Here is a 23,203-nt window from a genome sequence, read left to right on the forward strand (position 1 = left end):
CAAACAACATTACTAACTTGTTTTCCAGGACCATGTGATCCGAGAGGAACCTAAAAGCTTGACACTGAGGCAATGTGCAATAATGGAGGTAGCATTAGCTACAATTAAGGTATGCTGTGTATATATTTTATGTTTGAATAAGGAGATAGGTTATTGATGTATATGCAGTGTGGACCACATTCTAGCTGGCCCTGCTGTGGGTATGCAGTGGTTGGGCAGAGTCAAAAATGTATTTCCCCCTCTTGCAATTTCATACAAAGTTCAGGCACAGACATTCTCCCCACAGTGGGTTGAAACCAAAGGTATGATCCCCTGTTCTGCAGAAGCTAGAACAGTTTGGCAGCCATTGACAGAGTATGTACTATAGCCATTAAAGGGCCAGGCAAGCTGTAACTCAGAGGCTGGCAACATTTTTGGGCAGAGTGCCGAAAACAGCCACAATTTCAATTTGTAAGATGTTGGCATGCCAAGGGCACATGACAGGGGAGCCATAAGGGGCCCAATCCTTGTTGTGGCAGCACAGCCCCAGCCCCTTCACTGCTGTCCTTGAGCTCCACTTTGGCCAAGCAAAGTACCAGGGGTTATCTACATGCCATGCTCTGACTCCCGTGCCAGGGGTTATCTACCCATGGTGTAACTTTTTATTGCGTTTCCCAGGAGCCCTAGAGTTAGTTTCACTGAATGAGACTGAGCCCTCCTTGTGTTACAGCATGGTCCCTATACATCCCCCCCAGTGCATAGTCTTTCCTGCACACACAGCCCAGCAAACTTAGATGAGAAAGGAAAACAGTTCACAGACTCTTGAAATTCCAGGATTTTTCTATTGTACAGTGAACTGTTTTATCCACAAAATATCCAGTTATATCAGTCTCTCTACTTTTGTACAGTTCTTATTCACCTTCTAATTAACTGCCACCTGTACATAATTGGTTTTCATTCAAAGATATCATTTAATTATTTTTACACAGTGGCTCTTTTTCAGTGAAACCAATCAGATTTGCCAGGCAAGTGTTACAAGCACCTCTAGATCAATTATTTTTTATATATTACTGTAATCTACAGGATAATTACTTTAGAAAAAAATTAGTGTTATGGTATATGCTTTACGATTGATTTTTTGAGTTGACCATAATATTTAGAAAGCAACTACTCAACCTCTACACTTCACCTATCACAACATTGCCACAGGTACAAATTGTGTTATCAGCAAAGGACAGATTTTGGAACTATCTACAAAGGGGTGGATTGAAGGGGAAGCACTTCTACAAAGAATTATTTTCTAGATATTCAATATCCCTCCCAAATCATATACCCTGTTGCATGCTAGAGTGTTTCTGGAAAATAAATTCAAATTAATTTTAGAGTGTTGCAGAGGCATTTATTCACACTGGGTGTGTCTACACATGTCCCCAACTGTGCATTTGTTACTGTGCAGTCATTTAGTACTTGCTTTAGGTAGGTGGGACAAACCTGGACATAGGTCACCCAACTTTCAGGCATCCCATCACCAACTAGATTACTCAGCTTCAAGTTCCTAATACAGTGCTGAGGAAGAGTTACGTTGGACTGCCCTGTACATACAAGCTAAGGAAAGGAACAGAATTGCACCCCACTTCAGCAGTGCTATAATTTTCTTAGTACTTGGGAACCTTCTAGAATGCATGAACCACCCATTTCTATTTCTGGTAAATAAAAAATAAATAAGTGAACCAACATTTTAGCACAGAATAGAGACAAAAAAAGCCGCGTTATAAAGTTCTCATAGAGTAGGAAGGAAAGAAACGAATGGCCAGTGCTACTACTTGAGTAATAATACAGCAACAGGAATGAATGACTTACCTAACCCTTTCCCCATTATGGGTATGATCCTCAGCATCTTCAGAGAAAGTCTGTTTGCACCATCTGAGAAACTGCCTCTGTATGTGCCTTTGGAAGTAGAGAAGATATTTGGCAATAAATGGGTATATCTATTTTGTAAAGTAAACAGTATGATTAAGAGAATATATTAAGGATCAGGTGTTGTATGTCATCAAAATAATGCACCTTTTTGAAAGGAGAGGAAGTCCCAGACAGGGATGCCACTGCCATCCTTATCATTTATAAGGAAGACAAGGTGTCTTGTGGAAGCAAACAGAAGACATTTGGAAATTCCTGATAGTGGCAGGAGATGTGGAACAAGACACTGTAGAGCTAGTATGCTTTCTCCACTAAGTAACCCAGTGGAATCCTCAGTTCATGGTATTCAAAAAAATATTGACAATTCAAAGTTTTTTGCTCATATAAAAAGAAAGTGCAAAAATGTTAAATTCTGCTTTTGCTTGAAATCTTTTTGGTATCCCACTGGCTGAAAATAATTTCCATGCTCCTAAATAAGGGACTGAAGAATTTCTTAAAAGACAAGAACAATCCAGGATTCTAATCACTGCAAGCATACTTCATGAACTGAAACAAGTAGCACATTTTGCACGACCGCTGGGCAAATGTGATAGACATAGCATGGCCCCATAAGTTGCCCACTAAGCCAAAGTTATACATATTAAGTGATTTTTCTTTAATCCATGGAACAACAAAATATTTTTGACAAGACTCTGAAGATGAAAAAATTCTTATAATCACACTCTTAAAAGCCTGGTGTGTTGACTTTGCTTTAGAAGGACACTTACTTAATATGATTAATGAAAAAAGGAAGGAATTCAGGTGACATGCAGAAATATATATTTAATCTAAAACCAAATACTGCTCTCTAAGCAAGAAGAACATGAGATTTCTAAGGAGGAAAAGGATATAATATAGGAGACCTGGATTTCACTGGTTTTTTGTGGTTGTTGCTGTTATCACACATTTTCAAAACCAGTAATGGTATATTTAAAGAATCTATTGAAAATTCACATTTGTTATGCATTGATTCTTTTAAGTACTAAACATTAATTCATGAAAACTATTTCCAATGATCATTTAATGTATATTTTCATTACACTTGAAAGATCATTCTACTGAAAAGTGACCTTTCATGTTAAATATAGTATATTAGCACTTTCTGTATTTTCTTCTGTCTGAAAAATCCATGATGGATACATTTGTTATTAGGGAAAATGGATCTTTTGTCGCATTTAAACTGTACATATTCTTCTAACTAATGCTTGTGTTGTCTTTGCAAGGAATGACAATCATATGCTCATTGCAAACACTCACAATGAAGATGGACTTTATTTCCAAATGTTCATACCTCCGTAGGGAATGCTTTGGTAGGCATCTAGCTTGTGGCTTTGTTTTTGCCTAGCAAGGACTGATGGCCAGCTGCAGATTATACTGGCATTGTGCTATTTGCTGTCTTAAAAAATAATTACCTTAGAAAGAGAAGAACATTTTTAAAGCTCACCTTGGAGATAATGAAAGTGAGGCAGTTTTAATAAGCCATAGAGAACAAGACAGGAAAACCTACTTGTATTCATTGCTACTCCTGTTCTGTTCTGTTCTGTTCTATTTCCCCCAACAGTATAAAACTGCAGGCAATCTACAAAGCTAAAATACTATCCGACATGAGTTATTTGTCTTTCTGGGTTTTTGTCAGAAGGCATTTTGTGATGACCAGCTTAAAATGAACTTACTCCAGGTTCAATGTCTGTACAATTTATGTCTGAGTATGAAATTTCAGCTGACCGGCTATTCCAAATGAGCTTTCTTGCATATAAAATAGAAACCAGCTGCAACTTGGAAGGCACTGAACTCTTCTAATAAAATAACTGTAAAGTATGTAGCAGGTGAATTGTTTCCCAGTGCCAGGTAACCCTTCTAAAAGTCACATTCTGAGATATTCCCATGTCTTCCTTTAGTTTGTTGTATACCTTTGGCTAAATAATGTAAATTCTCTGCCAGATTTCTCCATCTGTAAGGTACATTGTAAGGCTTCGTTAGTTGGGAGTCCAGATTTTCTACCATGATAAGATTTTGTGCCTTCAGCAGCATAAAGTGGATTGAAGAAAAGCTTAGCTAGTCACTGAAGATATCTTAGCCTGCCCCTGAATAATGGCATCCTCAGAGGATGTTGTGGTTCCTCGTGCAGCTGTGGTAAAGGGTAGACCCAGTAATGCCTTTTGCATGGGAAATGTTTTCTAAATGGAAATGCAACTCTATCCCTATTTTCTAAAAAAAATGTCTAAGCCACCTTTTATTACCATTTATTACTGTAGAGCTTGGTAGTAAACTGATTAAATTTTGGTGAAAACATGTATGTGCTTTTAAACAACTCAGATAAGAGAGCCTTCCTTGAAAAATACACAAATAAATAACTCAATTAGAATGAACAGAAATCCATGTAAGTGTGTAATCAAGAGAAAATTAAAGTAATTAACTGCTAAATGCCTCTGTGAAAAGAAAAGAAAATACAACTGTTAATGAAAGATGTGGTATCTGTTGACCCTTTAAAAGATTCCCAAAGGCTAGGACAGTGGTTTTTAACCATTTTGGACCTGTATTTTTTAATAAATTGAAGTATAGTGTGAGATCAGGGTGAGACAAAATTTGCTGCAAAAGCAGCAAATCCAATCCCAGCTGCACTGGTGTTACATCCTGATATAGCCATAGTTTAGCCTGGAATGACTGAACAGTCCACCAGGGCACAAAATAGATAAAATCATAACCACTTACAACAATAACATTACACAAACACAGCCAATGCATGGTGCAACTAAGCTCAATTGTTCCCTGTACCAGCAAACTTCTTGATGCTTCAGCAGTGGTCCACATCCTTTCAATCTGCTTTGACTACCTAGGCTACACTACACCATTGCTGAGCCAAATTTATCTTTGATTTTAACCATCTTTTAAACACAGAAGTCCCTCCTACGGTGTATTCCCATTTTCTCAGTGCTCAAATCAATGTCAAATATTCCTTTTCACATGGATTAAAGTTTTGTTCCTGACCTGTTAGGGTTCTTGTTACTCAGGAGCTTTTCTTTCTGCAATCAAACCAAAGTGGAAAGGTCAAGGTATTGAGATTAAAGGTCTTTTTCCTTTTCCTTTCCCCTGCAGTAGGGTAGCACTGATATCTCCCTCACAAGTTGCCAGCTGAAAGGCAAAGGGTTTTGTCTCATCCGGGTAAGCCAATGTAGGAGTTTATACCAGACCCCTTTTTAACTGAATTAAAGATTCTTGTTGTTTCAGGCCCCATTCCCACTGTCACCCTTTTTTCAGCAGTTTAACAAAAGGTTGACTTTTCTTTTCTTAGCGAACATAGGAATAATGTCCCGTGAGGAATTCAGTGTTCCCAACAGTGCCTGCAGGGATGTTAAGTCTGTTGGAGCCGGCAGTTTGCCTATCAGCTTTGCCTGCGGCCTATGTGGAATTCTCCCATTCTGCCCCAACGTAACTCCTAGGTATTTCATCTCCTTGACTACCAACTGCACCTTAACTCTGTTAACCTCAAAGCTTGTTTTCTCAGTTATCTTCAATATGTCCCTTGTTACTTTTCTACTTACTCTTTATCACTTCCATGTATCAGTATGTCATCTACATATGACAACATGCAACTTTGACTAATGGAAGAAAGTTTGGCCCACATCCATACCACATCTGTGTGGCATATTGCTGGGGCACTGTGAAATCCTTGGGTACTCAAGTAAAACAATACTGTTGTCCCCTGAGTGTGAATCCAAATTTATATCTGCATTCTTGTGCCAAGGGAATGGCAAAAACGCATTAGCCGAGTCCAGTACTGAAAACCATTTTGCCCCTCCTGCTATTGCTGCTAGAATTTCAGGGTATTTTGCCACAACAGGAGCTGTGACAGGAGTCACTGCATTCTCCTGTTTACTCTAGGAGGGAATGATGGGTGAACTACAGTTTGTCCTTTAATCTCAATACCTTGACCTTTCCACTTTGGTTTGATTGCAGAAAGAAAAGCTCCTGAGTAACAACCCCATCCAGTCCCACCTGGGACTTTCACATATAGTTGTAAATAAGAGCTTGTTGTGAAAAGGAATTTGATGGCTCATTACACAGAAAAAGCTAATTTTCCATTGATCTTAAGCCTCAGCATATGGAATTGTTTGATTTGATATTCATTACTGGTGATAGGACAGGAGAATTGAACCACCTTTGGATTTAAAATAGGGCAAGCAATTAGGGGGAATCATCTTTTTGCTGATTTGTAATCCATACTTTTGATATGGAATAAAAAGAATTTGGATGAGTCTCCCTGCACAATTCAGCATATGCAATGGCAAGTAAATTTACAGTTCCAGGAGGAGCATCTAACAGTCACTATTCCTTCCCTGTAGCTCCAGAAGTGATGGTAAGTTAAGGTACAAACAGACATTGCCTTTGTGCCTCCACAATTTTATGGCAGTACAGAGGGAAAGCAAACAGATATCTGTAAAATTTGTCACACTTCACATGCCCAAATTTGTGGCCCCAAAAGTTGGGCAAGTATTCAAGAGCCTGAGAAGTCAGATCAGTGCGTACCAGAGGAATTCCAGCACAGGTCTGGGCCTCTCAAGCCCCAGGAGCATCTGCCGTGCTTTCTCCACTTACAGAGACATGCTCCAGAATCTCCAAGGTTGTTCTCTATACACAGGAAAGCTGGGGCTCCCTGCTTACAGAAACACACCTCAGAGAATCCCTGGGGCACATCTCTACAAATGATGGCTTTCTGCACTTACAGAGAAGTGCCCCAGGGACTCTCCAGGCATGTCTGTGCAAGAGGGGAACATATGACCTGTTGTCCTGCACAATCAACGGGTGGGACAGTGGGTGATATGTTTTAACTTAGTGAAGTGGATCAGCTGTACCAAAACACATCCTGCCATAGATGATCTGCATCATTTGGTTATGTCTGGTTATACCCTTAATTCCTACTGTTGTGGGATACAGGTTACTTGCTTCACTTGGTGGGGAGTGTTAGTGCTGTGGCTGTGTTCTCATCTTAATCTTTTCCTTCTGTATCTCACGCAAAACTGGGTAGTTCTGATGTGGCCAGCATAGGGATGTCACTCTTTCTTCCCTGAATAGCCCACATTACATTCAAATGTAGCCTCTTAAATTTTCAGTCACTTCCTAGACTAGAACTACATTTTAAAACACAGGCAAATATAAAGCAATCTAAGCCATCATTGAAACACAGAGCATTCTTCTTCTAAGTTTGTCACTGTACGTGATACCACAACAAATTGTATGTTTCTACTGAACAGTGTCTTAATAGAACAAAACCATAAACACTTTCACAAAGCACAAGGCAAATTTCCTCTTCTCTTTCCCCAAAGGGTGTTGTTTCTGTACTTGCAGTGTAAAGCCTATTTTGTCTCTAGTTTCTCCCTCAAATCTTAAAATTAGTTTTGTCTTGGGAAATTAATCCGTATAATGTGAACAGTACAAATTATAGGAAATGCTGTAATTATAATACTAACCACTGCAATGTCAGTTTTGTTTTTTATATCTTCATAGGAATTTCAGCTCTTAGGTGATGATGTTATCAAATAATTTACAAATGCCTCATCTGTATTTTTCTTTTTAGCAATACTTTCATGCTGGAGGAAATGGACTGAAGAAGAACTTCTTGGAAAAGAGCCCAGACCTACAGTCCCTGAGATATGCTCTTAACCTTTACACGCAAACTACTGATGCCTTGATAAAGAAATTTATAGACACTCAGACTTCTCAAAGTAAGTAACTTGAAAAAGTGGGGCTGTAAATGCATCAAAGAGCATTTTAAAAATGTGAATATGCCAGTTATAACTGTTAAAACATCTTCAGGTTCTAATGATTATGGAATTGAAGACATCACCTTTACTTAGTCTAAAAAATGTTCTTCTTTGTCAATAAAATCCAATCCAGCATTAATAACAATCTTAACAAGAACTAACAAACCTAAGTGAATAGCAATAATATATTCTGTTGTACACTTATATTTGCATATGCAGGCAATGCAAAGGGATGGTACAGGCCTAAGTGTATGATGATAAGCTATGGACCAGGTCCTCTGCTGGTATAAATCAACACAACTGAGTTGAAGTTAATGCTACTAACTTGATATACCATCAGTAAACATCTCAACCTACAGTAATGCATACAAACTGAATAGGTTGATTTAGAATGTACAACCTTTCATTACCATTAGAATGTACCAGTTTTCACTCATGTTGGAAGCCCTTACTCAACAAAATGACCTCAGTTTCATAATACAATCTACGATATCATAACTATGGAAAATAAAATTCAATATATTTCAGCAGCTATAAATATTTCCAAAATTATAAATTGCTATTTGTAAATATCTACCATAAATATACGCTTCATACTTTCTTCTTTTGACCCTCAAAACAACAAACTGTAGAAAACAGTGCTCTTGGACAAAACATTGATTTCACATCATGACAAAAACATGCCAATTTTCTTCTACTGACCTGAGCCCTGACTTGTTATGGCCAATGATTATTTGTGTCCCAATAGAACAGAAGGGCATTCATGGAATCATTGAAAGGCAGGGTTGGGAGGGACTTCATGAGGTCATCTAGTCCAGCCCCCCATTCAAGGCAGGATCATCCATGACTAAACCATCCCAGTCAAATACTTTCTAACCTGCTCTTGAAAACATCTAAGGATGGAGATTCCACAGACTCCCTGAATAGCATCTTGGCTTACCCAGCATCATACTGAGAAAGCTCTTCCTAATCTCCAACCTAAATTTCCTCGACTGCAGTCTGCTTCTAGTCTTGCTTCTAGTCCTCTCCCTCACAGCCACAGAGAAAAGTTTGTCTCTATCCTCTTTATAATCGCCTTTCAGGTATTTGAAAATTGTTGGCAAACCCCATCTCAGTCTTCTTTTCTCTAAAACAAATATTCGTAGTTATTTTAGCCTGTCCTCATAAGTCATATTTCCCAGGCCTCTAATCATTTTTGGTACTTCATTGAACTCCAAGTTGTCCACATCTTTCTTGTGCACAAATTTCTCTCTCAGTGCCAAACAGGGCAGGAGAATCACTTCCTTGCCTTGTGACTGATGTTACTGTTAATACAACCCAGTATGCTCTTGGTCTTTTCTTGCAGAAAGAGCATGCTGTTGGCTTATATTTAGTTTATGGTTCACTGTGACCTCTGGGTCCTTTTCTGAAGTACCCTTCCCCAGTCCTTCCCCAGTCTGTACTTGTGCATGCAACTATTCCATCCCAAATGCAGGACTCCCCTGACTGAATTTCAACTGATTGGTTTTCAACAAGGTCATTCTGAATCCTAGCTCTACTCTCCAGAGCATCTGCAGCTCAACTTAACCCAAACCAACTTTGTGTCATCCGCAACTTTGCTAAGCGTGCACTCAGTCCAATCCTCCAAAACATTAATGTAGTAAACAACACCAGTCCAGGACAGATCCCTGGAAAACCTGGTTGTTCCCTGGAAAACCCCAGCCTTTGTAGTTTGACGTACCTGTCCATGTAGTCTATCACTTTGCCATAGACATAAAAGGATATCAGGTTGGTCAGACATAGCTTAATTTTGATGACTCCGTGCTGGTTGTTCCTGATTACCACATTTTCTTCAAGGTGCTTACAAACAGATGTTTTGACTCCTTGCTTCATAGTCTTTTCTGGTATTGAGGTCAGACTGACTATAGTCAATAATGTACCAGAAGGTACCAAATCATGTTTCTTTTTAAAATAAATCTATGCTTTTTACCAGTAGGTCTCAACAAAAGTACTGCAGTCTGGCAAGTTTCATATCTAAAGGTAAACACTGTGGGTGGGGGTCCTTCCTATGTTTGGCTTAAAACATAAATTGAGAAGACTGTGCGGGTGGCTTAAATGGGAGCAAGGTGATGCTTAGTGCTCGCTTTCTTTTTAGGTTTTTCTGTTGTTTCCATCACCTATGGTTTCTGAGAATCTTTCATACTGAAAAACATTTTTAGTTTCCTATGTGATGATTTTTAAACAAGACAATGTTGACATTAGATCCTTTTTAAATATCTGTACAGTAAGCCTTCAGAGGCTGACAGGCTCTTAAAAATAATTTAAAGCAGAGAACACTAAGTGCTAATATACTAAGGCCACTTAAAATGTTCTATCATTTTGTTTTACATTGCTCATGGTGTATAGTCTAAGTGCATCAATAAAAATTGGACGCTTTCTGTTTAATGGGTCATGCTATCCACTGAAGAGTACAAGCATTCACAAAGATATTTTCAAGCAGTCAAATGGCTCCACAAAGCCCAAGAAACTTTCACATTAATCCCTGTTGCTTTCAAAGGCAGTTACTGCTTGTTATTACAGAGTATAATATTTCCTCAGGAACTGTTCTCTATGCAGGAAAAAGTGCATTAAACTCCATACTAAGCAAGTCTTCATACAGAACATTGCTAACTTTTGCATAATACCAGTCTGCACAAGATTGCACCAACCATAAGGGTATTTACAAAAATGGCCCTGTCCATTACTTATCATCTTTGAGTGGAAATACAATTTGCTGATTGATGATAATCTTTCTCTATCTTGTGAGAGAGTTTTAGTTGAACAGTTTAGTTGAAAAGTTTTAGTCTGAACAGGTAACTTGATAGACAATCACTTTTATCTTTGAAGTAAATATGATACTTACAATTTAAAGAGCTGGCTTGGAAGATAAATTTTCTTGCTTGCTCTTGAGAGTCATTGTTAGAAGTGATTTTCCAAGCATCTCCTATATCGGATTAATTGTCTTCATTAACAATTCATGTATTAGAAGAGAAAAAAATGCTATAAAACTCTAACTTGTAAGAAATAGATTTTTTCCTTAAACAAGATAACAGTATAGATTTAGGCAGAGGATGATTAATTACTTACTCATTCTAGAGTACATTCTGTTTTTCTTATGCACATTTTCATTATACCTTAGGCAATGAAAATAGGATGGGCTGTACTTATTAAATTGAGATCATTTATAATTTCCAAGCCACAAAGCTAAAGGGCCTGATTTTCATTAAGAGGTGCCTAAGGTCTTGTAGTCCTACATTTACACACACACTTCCAGTAGCACAAATGCAACAATTGGGGATGAGCACTAAGAAAACTGGCCTCAACGTCTTACAACCTCATGATGGTCTCTTGATTTAAATGCATAAACAAATTGTGAGAACAAGGGAGGGTTTTTTTTAAGTATTGATTTATTTTTTTACTAATAAATGAGCTAGCATGTACTTTTAAATTTAATAATATGAATTAAATTGAATTGAATTGAAACAATTGGTCTTTTTCAAACTCACTCTTCCTCTTCCTATGTTCCTAAGTCTAATGTTTTGCAAAGATATTCCTGATAGAATTTCAGTGGAGAAGACATAAATATATCAACATTTCTAGTTCTTCAAAGGCTTTCACACTAAAAATACTTCATAGTAAGAATGCACAAGAGACTTTTTCAAGATCTGCTTCTATAGAATATATTGAAGAATTTGTACAATTATCTATGTTTACCAAATAGCTACATATCTAACAAGTGCATTCTGCCTAGAATGACAAATAGAGAAAAAAATTATAAACGTAACATGCTTTATTGCACACACAAATTCTGTTTAAGATTCCCAAAGACAAACTTGAGTTGCTTGTGCATTCTAAGTTAATAGAGGTGAGAAGCAGCTCAGACCAATTAATATCAAGCAGATCACAATATTATCTCATTTCTTCTTTATTGGGACTTATTCTAAAGTTTATTCACCAAATGGTTCCAGGCATATAAACTGCTCAAGCAGCAGTTCACTAAGGCTAGGGACAGACATTCATAGTTTGTAGGGTCAGAAGGGACCTGAGCAGATCATCGAGTCCGACCCCCTGCCATGGCAGGAAAGAGTGCTGGGGTCAAATGACCCTAGCCAGGTGTTTATCCAGCCTCCTCTTAAAGACCTCCGGGGTAGGAGCCAGCACCACTTCTCTCGGAAGCTGGTCCCAGATTCTAGCCGCCCTGACCGTGAAGTAGCGCCTCCTGATATCTAGCCTAAATCTACCCTCTGCCAGCTTGTGACTGTTATTCCTAGTCACTCCTGGTAGTGCTTGGGGGAACAGGGACTCCCCCAGTGCCTGCTGGTCCCCTCTGACTAGTTTGTAACAGGCCACTAGATCCCCCCTCAGCCTTCTTTTGTAGAGGCTGAACAGGTTCAGGTCCCGTAGCCTCTCCTCGTAGGGCCTGCCCTGCTGCCCCCGATCATGCGAGTGGCCCTCCTCTGGACCCTCTCCATGTTGTCCACATCCCTCCTGAAGTGTGGCACCCAGAACTGGATGCAGTGCTCCAACTGCGGCCTGACCAGTGTCGCATAGAGGGGGAGGATCACCTCCTTGGACCTGCTTGAGATGCATGTGTGGATGCATGGCAAGGTGTGGCTGGCCTTCCTAACTGCATCCCCACACTGCCGGCCCATGTTCATCTTGGCATCAAGGATGACTCCAAGATCCTTTTCTGCCTCTGCACTGAGACAGGAGTTCCCCAGCCTGTAGGTATGGTGCTGGTTGTTCCTCCCCAGGTGCATCACCTTGCACTTGTTGGTGTTGAATCCCATCCTATTCTCATCCGCCCACTCCTGTAACCTGTCTAGGTCTGATCGCAGCCTATTCCTTCCTTTTAGGGTACCCACATCCCCCCACATTTTAGAGTCAAAAAGCCTGAGCCTGAATTGATTCAATCTTTGCAGGTTAGTCTAACCTGGTTAGGCTGAACTTGTTAGAAACTGGAAAGGCATTCTTTCTGGACTGAGGAAATTCAGGCACATGCCTGCAGTGGCTCAGGCACTAGAGCAGCCCTCCCCTCCCTTCTGCAGCGAGCTAAGCTGAGGGGGGCGTGGCCAGGTGGCAGGACTCTCTCATTAGGAAGGTCTGTCTGCACAGTCCCAGGCTTTTCCCTGCTGGCTGCTCAAGGGGCGGGAGTGTTGCCAACCCCCAGCCCAGGCCTAGCACCCTGAGGCAAGGGGGGGTGGGGGGGTGGGGAGTGCAATGCAGTGGATGCATCTGTTGATGATATGGAGCTTTTCAATTTCCCTCCTTTCTTCGTCATACTGCCTGCAGCAAGATACACAAGATTAGGGAAGTTTCAGGCTTCCCTAAATCCTAGATATCTCTTCCCCTCTGTCAATTGCAATCCTTGATAGTAATGCGTGGTCATCCTCTGCCTGCTTCACATATTTTAAGACCCTGATTTCTACAATCTTGCTACAACAGACCTCCTGGCTGCTAAGACTTTTCATGTGTGCAGAAGTTCCAGGATGAAGGAAGGGCATGTAAGGTGGTGCATACCACCTCTGATGGTTACTCTTAGGCCCCATCTACAAGTTATACTTAAGGCATGATTAATCAGTTAATCACACCTTACGTGGTCACCTGGCCACACATTCAATCAATTAATGGTAAGATAAAAAGAAGAATGAACCACAAAGTTATTCCACAGAATATATGTAATAACTTTGCAGCTGCTTCTTATCATGCCATTAATTGAAAGTGTGGCCAGGGGCCACTGTGTCTGTGAGCCATATCAGCTGATCTGATCTCCCAGCTGGGGGAGGCCCATGTGCACCTCAGAGCCTGGGACCTCCCAGTTCATATGGCAGGAGGCACAATTTTGTGGATCACACATTAGATCCCATCATGCCTTTGCCTGCATGTGTAGAGGGGCCCTTATGTTTATCTACTGCTATAGCAGTCTGAGTAAGATAAATGAGCTAAAAGGCTGTAACTTTAATCCTGAATAAAGCAAAATTAAAGTTATAACACTTTTGCTTCACTTATATAGCTAGAGGAGCAGGCAGATGTAACACTATAAAATGTTCTGATGTGACTGATATAATTTAATGTCAATATAACTGTCCACAACAAAAGATATCCCTGACTTTGAAGTTTTGGGAGTTACATTTTGCCCATTTGTAAGTCAAATGCTATCATTGTTTGCAATGAACACCAGACGACAGTGAAATTGTCTCTCTGTTGGGAGAAATAAAGTGTAGCAATGGCATTTCACCATTAGATCAACCCAATACTTTAGAGACAGGGAGTTACAGACAGTGCATTGAGCCTAGCCAAGACCGCCGCCAGGATTTTTTCCTTCTCTCCAGTTACAGTATAGCATGTCTAGCATTTCCTCTAGGGACCTTGCAGAGTCAAAGTGAGGGAGACAAGGGCAAAAAGGCTTCTGCCATATAGTCATTTGTCAAAATAAGGGCCCTCATAAAGCTATCCTCACAAACAGTTGTTTCATAAGTACAATTGGTTTAAATGTCACTGTAATTACAAAAACTATACAGTCAGTCCTCTTCTTCCCTTTTTCTTCATTTTAAAGGGCTTTGACATTCCCTATGCACATTGCTGTTGTACTGATGGGAAAGTGCTTGTACAAGTATAGCTTAATTCTCATATGGGATGGGTAGGAAACTACAGCAATGAAGCTCAATCTCCAGCCCACAGGCAAAATCCAGCCCAGGGATTCAGCCTAGGCAAAATCCAGCCCATTTATCTGGCTTCCAGAACTGCAGGAATTAATGCTGCCACCTCTCTCCAGCAACCACATTTATGGACCCATGGGGAGCCCTTCAGGCCAGATTATGTGGCCTCACAAGCCCAACTGCACTGGCATGCAGGGTTGCTCCACAGCCAGATCCAGTACAAAGGGTCAAGCTGGTGCATGGGATTGTGTCATGGATGGATCCAGTGCGTATGGCTGGGTCAGTGCACCAGATCACACTCTGGATGCCAAACCACACTGGATCAGGCCTGTGGACCAGCCTTGTGCCACTCATCTATCCCACATGGCCTGAAGGCTGAGTTCCACTGAGCTACAGTATATTGCACCTTTATACTGGTGTAACAGCTTCCACAGTATCAGCAAACCACTCCCCTAAACTAGGGGTGTCAAATAAATGGCTCACACCCCTCAATCTGTCCCACTGGGCTACCAGCAGGCACTGGGAGTTGGGGAACATGGCCTGTTGCCAAATCCAGAGCCCTGTGGCCCTGCTGGCCAGCAGTGGTGAGGTTGGCTCTCGACTGCCACACCTGAACTCACTCCTGAAGACCTGTCACCTCTGGTCCCTGTGCCACCACTGCCATGTCCACTACAACAGTCCTCATATCCTGAGCTGAATCTGGCCTACAAGGAACACCGCAATCTGGATCTGGATTTGGATCTGGATCTGGCCTGGGGCACCAAGTGAGTTTGATACCCCTGTGCTATACCAACATAGTTACATTAGTTAGAGTAGTACAAAACCTGTGTTTCTGGCATGCTGGCTGAAAGCTGTCATTTTTTCAGAAAGTCCCAAGTCAGTGGTTCTTCCTATATTTTGAAACATCATTTTTAAGGTATCATGTTGCCAGGAAATTCATTTAAAAACAAGTTGTCTTCATTTTTGTAAGGTCAGAATTTGGCCTTATGGAGAATGTAAAGTTAAGAAAAAAAACATTATTATACCAGAAAACAACATGAAATTGGCTTTTATTTTTTTAATTCCCACCATGTTGGAGGAAAATTTTGCAAATGTACTGTGATTAGTCTGCAGCGATGTTGGAGAACTGAAGAAAAAAATTGTTTCTTTTAAGCTCTGTCTAGGTACCACAATATTTTGTTATGTTTCAGGACACTTCCGTGCCCTGCTCCTAGTGAGTTATGAACTTAAGAGGGGAGGTGTGTCACAGGACACTTCCGTGCCCTGCTCCTAGAAAAGGTACAGGTGCCGGTTGCCGGGGCAACTGCAGTTTAGTCAGCTGACCAGAAGGGGGCAGGGCCTGGCCTATATAAACAAGCCAGGCTGAGGCCAGAAGGGCAGTTTCCTGCTAACATCCAAGGGAGAAGGAGCTCTGCTGGAGTATGCAGCCTAGAGAAGCTTGATGGCCTGAACAGCTTCGGTTCAAGGACTGGGTGGAGAAAGCCCTGGTAGGGATTTGAATGATGATTAGCCAGGTGGCTTACAGATTGTGTTTTAGCCAGGAGGCTTAGTTTGAGTTATAGCCGGTTGGCTTGTGTTATTTCGTTTGTTGTTTGTTATTACACTGGAGGACTCGGTGAGGCTGATAGGGGTTGGAGGAGGCCTCATAGGGGCTCCACAGCGGTGTGGGGACCCCAGTGCCAGAGAGGGCACAGCATTTAGGGGGCACTGACCCCAGCCCTGAAAAGGGGCACAGTACATTGGGGGCCAGGTAAGGTTGAGGCCGTCTGAGCCCCACAGGAATCGTAGACCCAAGGAGGGGATTTAGGGCCAGGTACAGCTATGGCCACCTGCTCCCCAAGAGCGGAGAAAGGCCCTAGTGTGGGTGGAGCCCCAGGGAGGGCGCACAGGTGAGCAGCCCAGGGAGGGCACTCGCTTAAGATCCAAGAGGGGAATTTGGGGGGCCAGGCACAGCTATGGCCACCTGAGTCCTGATTGTGAGACAGGGTCCCAGCACAGGCAAGATTGTGAGGGAAGGCCCTAATTGCGAGAGCAGACCCCAGTGCAGGCATGGCCGCAAGAGAGGCCAGGGAGCACCCGTGGGGGTGCAGGCCATTGAGAAAGAGGTCAGAGCACCTGTGAGGGCCTGGGCCAGGGTGAGATAACCCTAGGGATCCCATGAGGGCGCAGGCAAATACGTGAAGAGCCAGGGGTGCCCACGAGGGCACGGATAGAAGTTGACTAGACAATGTCCGGTACATCTGCGAGGCTTGGGGCGTGGTATCAGGGGTGGTAGGAGCCACGCGTAGCCCCTAAGGCTTTAGTGCACAGAGTCGTCTAAGACGGGGCACAGACTTGGATACATCAGGGGTACCGTGTCCAAGGGGGTGAAAAGGCAGCCTCCCATAACATTAATAACATCAAAGACATGGCAGGTGAGAACGAGGGTGTATTGACACCAACTTGGCATGGTAGGGGGCGCTAGGAGAGAAAACGGCCACTCCTAGGATGCCGCCCCGTGACAATATACATAAAACAATTTTTTACAGCTCACTGATGTCTGTTATAGTGTGTGTACTGGAGGAAAGTTAAGTAGAACTAGACAAGTGTATTTTCATTAACAATGTACTTAAACACCTTTTTGTAAAGAGATGATTGCCTGAATCAGACCCTTAATTCTACCCTCTCCTCCCCCTGCCTTCCTCTTGTACATAACTTTAATAGAGGTTCTAGATTGTGCAGTGAGTTTGTAGGGCAACCTTAATACTAACTGTTCCTAACTTCTCAAGTGATTGATTTACCATCAGGCAAACTACTCAGTTCTACTGTGGTGTTTTGAAAGTAAGAAATATATTAGGGCTAAAGCGTTTTCTGATATGTTTGAAAATAACAATCAGGGAAAGAATGTGATTAAGCACATGTGTTTTAGAAGTAAATGACCACAGAGTCAAGATAGATAGTGTTAATAACTCTGCCATAATCTTATCCTGATGGATTTTACACTTCAAGGCACTGCAGAATCCCAGAACTGTTTTCTCAATAGACACATGCTTGAGTAATAAGTAAGTGACTGAATGCTGTGCATAAACAACCTATAGCTTTAAATAACTGGCATGTTTACGTACTTTATGTTTAACTTTACCATTATAGCATCTAAGTGATAGATATTGTAAGTTCAACTCTTTGGTTCACAGGCTACATTGAAAACAAGACAGCAGCCCAGCAATGAAAAAGAATGACAAGCCAAGATTGCTGACTATATTATCATACTGTAGTTATTGCTCAGTATCCCTATCAAGATAAGCATACTTAACAATAAAGCTAGGGACAGACATTCAAAAAGCCAGAGCCTGAATTGATACAATCTTTGCAGGTTTGTATAACCTGCCTAGATTGAACGCATTTGCAAGTGAATAGACATTCAGGAAATGCAGGCACATTCCCACAGTAGCTTAGGCCAAAAACTGGGGGGTGCTCGAGCAGATCTCAGCTGCAGGTCAGCTGTGCCAAGGGGGGCGTGGCCAGCCCCAGCAGTAGCAAAATGTGTGGGTTTTGTTCCAACCCACACATTTAATTCCCCCTACCTGTCCCATCAGCATGGGCCCTGGCCATGGTCCATCTGCACCCCTCTCCCCCTGGGGGACCACAGCCAGGGTCTGCCCACCCTGACTGCTGCTGCCAACTGCTGCCTGCATGAGGCAAGCAGCAGGATAAGCCCCCTCTCTGCCACCTCCAACAAACACCAGAGAGAGAGGGAAATGATCCACCTCCATGCACCCACATCTAAGGTGGCGATGGCAGCAGGCCTCTGGCCATGCCCCCGCTCCTGCTGCCAGTGCAGTGAAGGGGGAGTGACCCTGATGGGGAAGCAGCCCCTCTCATGATTTCCTGGGAGCTCAAGCCTCTTCCCACTGGGGGTGCTGTGCTGCAGGTGGGGGTGGGGCACAGTGGGACAGGCAGAGCTGCTGCAGACTGCACAGGGCAAGCAGCAGTACTTAAGCTTGAAGGGGTGGCCATATCCCCCTTGGCACCACCAACACTTACCCCACACAGTCTGCAGCAGCTCACCCCACAGTACAGCCCCTCCCCCCACCTCCGCCAGGAGGAGGCTTGCATTCCACGAAAAACCTGCTGTCCCCATCACAGTTCCTGTCACCTTACCACTCCAGTGACAGGGGTGAGGGCATGGCCAGAGGCCAGCCATCATGGCCCCCTTAGGCAAGGGGGCAGGAAGGGGGGTTATTTCTCCCTCCCTCTGGTGTCTGATGGTGGGGGCAGGGAGGGGGCTTATCCTGCGGCTCACCCCATGCAGAGAGCAACTGGCAGCAGCAGTCAGGGCAGGCAGACCCCAGGTGCAGTCCCCCGGGTCAGAGGGGGTGGAGGGTGGATAAACCCCTACCTGCTTCCTCTGACTTGGGGGTCATGCAGGCTGGCATCTGGCCATGGCCCTGCTGCTACTGCAGTGAGTGGGGAGCACCAGGAGGACCCCAGCCCAGAGCCATGCCAGTGGGACAGGGAGGGAGGAATTAAACCCCCTCAGTGGCCAGTTCCCTTGAGACTACTGCCAGGACTGCCCATGCCCCCGCCACTGGAGCAGCAAGTAGGGAAATGCCTGGCAGGAGCTGCTGCATCCCTGCCTATCAGACCCTTCTGGGGTACATGATGGTGAGACAGGGGAGAGGAGAATAAACCTCTTCCCTGTCCCTTCACCTTAGGGGGGGCTGGCATCTGGCCATGCTCCTGCCCCTGCCCACCCCTGCTCCAGCTAGGAAGCAGAGGGGTGGGGCCAGCTCTGCTCCACTGCAGCAGAGAACACAGCGCCACCCAGGGCTGCAGAGCATGCTGGGATGCTGGGGCACTCTGGTGTAAATTAAACCAGGAAGGGGTCTGGGACAGAAGTTGCATAAACCCATTTGAGCTCAATCAAGTCTGATACTACATTCAACCAGGTTTATCTCAAACTGGTTTTGGCCATTTTGAAACTGGTTTATGTGCACTGAATTTATGTTGTTACAGGTTTAAGCCAGTTTCTGATCACTTAAACTGGCTTATGTGTAACTTCTGTCCCTCACCTAACAGAATTAAGGGCGAACTTTTTGTTTCATTTCACCACACCATCATTATCTCCCTTTTCTTTTTTTTTACATGCTCAGAAGGTAAATGCTATCAGGAGTGTATGTGTTGGGGGGAGGGGTGGAGAAGCTCACTTTTTGTTCCACTTGGCACTGAATAACACCAGAACAAAATGTTAAGCAATCAAATGGTTTTGTTCCAACCCACACATTTAAATCAGATGAGCAGTAGCCTCTTTTGCAAATAAATTACAGAACTTAACTACAGTAATTAATTGTTCAAACCATGAATATCACTTTGATTGCTATTAAATATCTCTTCTTGAATATTGCAGACAATTAATTATAACCTGATAACAGAAGTTAGCTTTACTTGTGGTGAGAACTCTGATTTTTTAATACTTAGTCAGCTTAATGTTTAAGGTACTGTGCAGACAGAAACTTACAGTAGTATCCTAAATTATTAGCATCTCTAAACTAAAAATTACTTCCAGAATGGCTGAACATACAGGACAGCAGTCTTTCCTCAGGTTTGACTATACTATTCATTTAAATATAAATACTATATAATACTATAAATACTATACATTTTTTCATCTAGTGTAAGTGCATAAGATATAATAAACATGGTGGTTGAATTGCAAGATAGTAAACCTGTGATTTTCAAAAACTTTTGTGGGTTTTTGTACCATTAGTTAAGTAGAAAATCAATACCCATCTAAAAACACAAATTCCAGACTGCAGATCCATTTTGTTTTTAAGTGAGAGGGAGACTGGTGTGTGGGCAGCTCAGTGTCTCTATATACACTACCCAGGCTTTTGTGCCCTGGAGAGGTCACTCCAGCTTTGCTTTATCTTTTACACAAGGATTACATTTAGCAAGCTGATGTCTCACTTGGCATAATTCTGTCATCTCGTGAGAGAGACAGAATCCTACTACTACTAGTACTTGAGAATATTCTTCCATCTGAACTGATTAGCAAAAGCTTTACAGATTTTATATGGCAGATGAAAGAGAGGAAACATCTCAAACAAAAAAGAACATATTTAGAACAACTAGAAAAGTCTTGCATAAGAGAATATAACATTAATTGTATCCATTCATCAGGCCCTGCCTTATAAGATATAAAAATAGGTAATGATACGGCATACACTTCAACTGCCAAACCAAAATTAAGGGGTTTTTTTTTTCTTCACTCTGTTGAAAATACAAAAGAAAAGAAAAGCTTTCTATCTTCTGTAGATAGTAGAAATCACAGTTAAATACTACACAAATAGGCACACTATACATAACTACATACCAGACAGGCAGACAAAAATGTCACTATGGGAAGCAAGGAATGGTGAAACCAGATCCTGGATGCCCCTAGAAATACAAGAGAAACTGATTTTTCATGTCTGTTTGAAAACTTATATTTAAATTATGAAGGCCGAACCTTTATTCTATTAATCTGAGGTTCTTAACAGCATATTTTGCATGTATATAGCTTGTGTTGTTCACTTTTGATCTGTATTTTGGACAGGCATTCCTGAAGTAGGACATTTTACTATCTGGGCCTGTTCTAGTGGCAAGTATAAGATTGCAATAACATATTAACATTATCTCATTATGAGACAAAAATAACAAAAATGAAAGGCTGAATGAAAACTGAGAGGGCAGAACAGCCTACGTAAATTAAAAAGAGAACAGCATGATACAGCATAACTGGATTTAGTATAGTGTCCTCTGAAAAACTGCACCATGAAATGTAGAATTAAATTCATTTCTCAGTCTTGTATGGTCACACATTACTGAAAACGGTATGAAGAATGAAACTATAAATACAGAATTAATACTCTTATAATAATACAAATAAATTCAATACATTAAGAAATAAGACAAAGTAAGTATGTTGAAAGCTAAGCTATAAACAGGCATGAAAAGTATGAAGCATAAGACTTGCACACTGCATGAGCAACAAGGGACTAGGATGTTGAAGTAACCCTGGAAAAGTTTTTTAAGGGGCAGGGAAGAGTTAGTTGTTAGGGAGCTAATCTATTCTTGCTAACATTACTAGGCTTCATTTCTATTAGCTTGACATGGAATTTCCAAAAGTGAAGCTAAAAACAGATGTCACAGCCTTTTGTCCTGGGAGTCTGCAGATACACAAGCCCATTGTCATACTTCACCTACCCATGAAGTACTTGCTATGAACAGTTCTCAACCCTCCAAAGGTTAAGATGTATTAATAAAACTTATCTGAAATAAACTAAAGACAAAAAAACCCTATCAATACATTTTACAGCATTAACCATATTAGTTCATGAAGAATTTGCTGAATGGTAATGGTTGTGGTAATGGTTGACAACATCTCCCTAGCCTTGCAACTCAAAGATTAAAGCAGTTAAATTATGAATAAAATCTATATTAATGTTCTCTGAGAAGCCTTCTGGAAAATTAACAAAAATTTACTGTAAACATGTTTCTCATCTACCTAGTCAGTATTTTCGCCTCAGCTTTTTTTTAATTCTACTAATTACTTCAGCAGAGAGTTCTGGGTAAAATTTAATGGCACAATATGGTCTAGAGTTTGGTTACAATTTTTCATTCACTAGCTACAGTTCCATCCACAGGGCACACAGAAAAATAGCTTCTAGGGCATCTGTACTTTTTTTAAGTGTAAGATTGAGACCATTATTTCATAACATCAACAAACTATTACTCCCCTTACGCCTTTTTCAGTTTTAACAAACCTTTGTTATTGTTGCTAAGAATGTGTAAGTAAATTCATTTTGTGCTGGGCAGTATAGTAGGAGTGGGCAATTATTTTGGCTGAAGGGCTATTTAATGAGTTTTGGAGACCTGTCGAGGGCCACATCCATCTCTGTCTTGCTCTCTTCTCTTCATCTCTCTCTCTGTTCCTCTGTCCCTCTCTCTTCCCTATCTCTGTCTCTTCTTCTCTTCTTCTGTCCCTCTGTCCCTCTGTCCCTCTGTCTGTCTGTCTCTGGCTTTGTCTCTCTCTCTCTCTGTCTCTCTCCCCCTCCTTCCCTACCTCCCGAACCCAACTGAAGCTGTAGCTCACTAGGAGCCCCAATGCTGAGCTGTGGACCCAAGCAGAAGCTGCTGCCATGCTGGCTGAGTGGTGGCATCATCTTTGGCCAGATTCTGGAGGGAGTGGGGAGAGACAGCGAGATGAGAAGAGACAGAGAGAGATGTTGCCACCTGCCCAGCACAGCAACAGCTCCTGTGGCACCGCTGCCAGGTTCTGGGTCAGGGCTCTGGGTGGCAGCTTCCACCACGCCAAGAGGGCAGTAGTAGGGTCAGCTGTGGATGCTGCCAGCAGGTACTGCATCTGGGCTCCTGAACTTGCCTACTGCATCCACAGCTCATGCTGCCACCTGCCTGCTGTGAGGGAAGCCCCACCCAGATCCACAGCTGATGCCTGTTGCTACTGCTACTGGGAGGAAGCAGTCGTTTCCCTTCTCCCCTGCCTGCCGGCCCCCCCCCCCCCCCATCCTGGCACCATGCAGCAGCCAGAGCTGCTGGCCGCTCAGAGGCCAGACCCAGTGAGTTGGCTGGCAGCCAGCCACCCACAGGCCAGACTGAATCTGTTGGTGGCCTGGATCCAGTCCACAGGCCACATTTTGCCTACCCCTGAACTATAGAGATATACAGCAAACTACAAATCCTGCCCAAAATTATTTATTTATTTATTGGATTTATATGCTGCCTTTTCTGAGAAGGATCAGGGTGGTTTAAAGAACAGCAAAATAATTTATAAAACAAGCAAAAAGGAGA

The 23,203-nt window shown here is 42.2% G+C and overlaps 1 protein-coding gene across 1 annotated transcript in view; it reads left to right on the forward strand.

Annotated features, from left to right (window-relative positions):
• The window catches only part of UNC13C (unc-13 homolog C), a 524,308-nt gene that overhangs the window by 471,698 nt on the left and 29,407 nt on the right, over positions 1 to 23,203 (forward strand). Inside the window, exons 28-29 of the mRNA XM_090029216.1 lie at positions 29 to 109; positions 7,511 to 7,658. Coding sequence (XP_089885342.1) covers positions 29 to 109; positions 7,511 to 7,658 — 229 coding nt within the window. The remainder of the gene's footprint in view (positions 1 to 28; positions 110 to 7,510; positions 7,659 to 23,203) is intronic.

The sequence above is a fragment of the Crocodylus siamensis genome, chromosome 15 (assembly GCF_052110815.1).
Source record: "Crocodylus siamensis isolate JL-2025a chromosome 15, ASM5211081v1, whole genome shotgun sequence".
Taxonomy (NCBI): domain Eukaryota; kingdom Metazoa; phylum Chordata; order Crocodylia; family Crocodylidae; genus Crocodylus; species Crocodylus siamensis.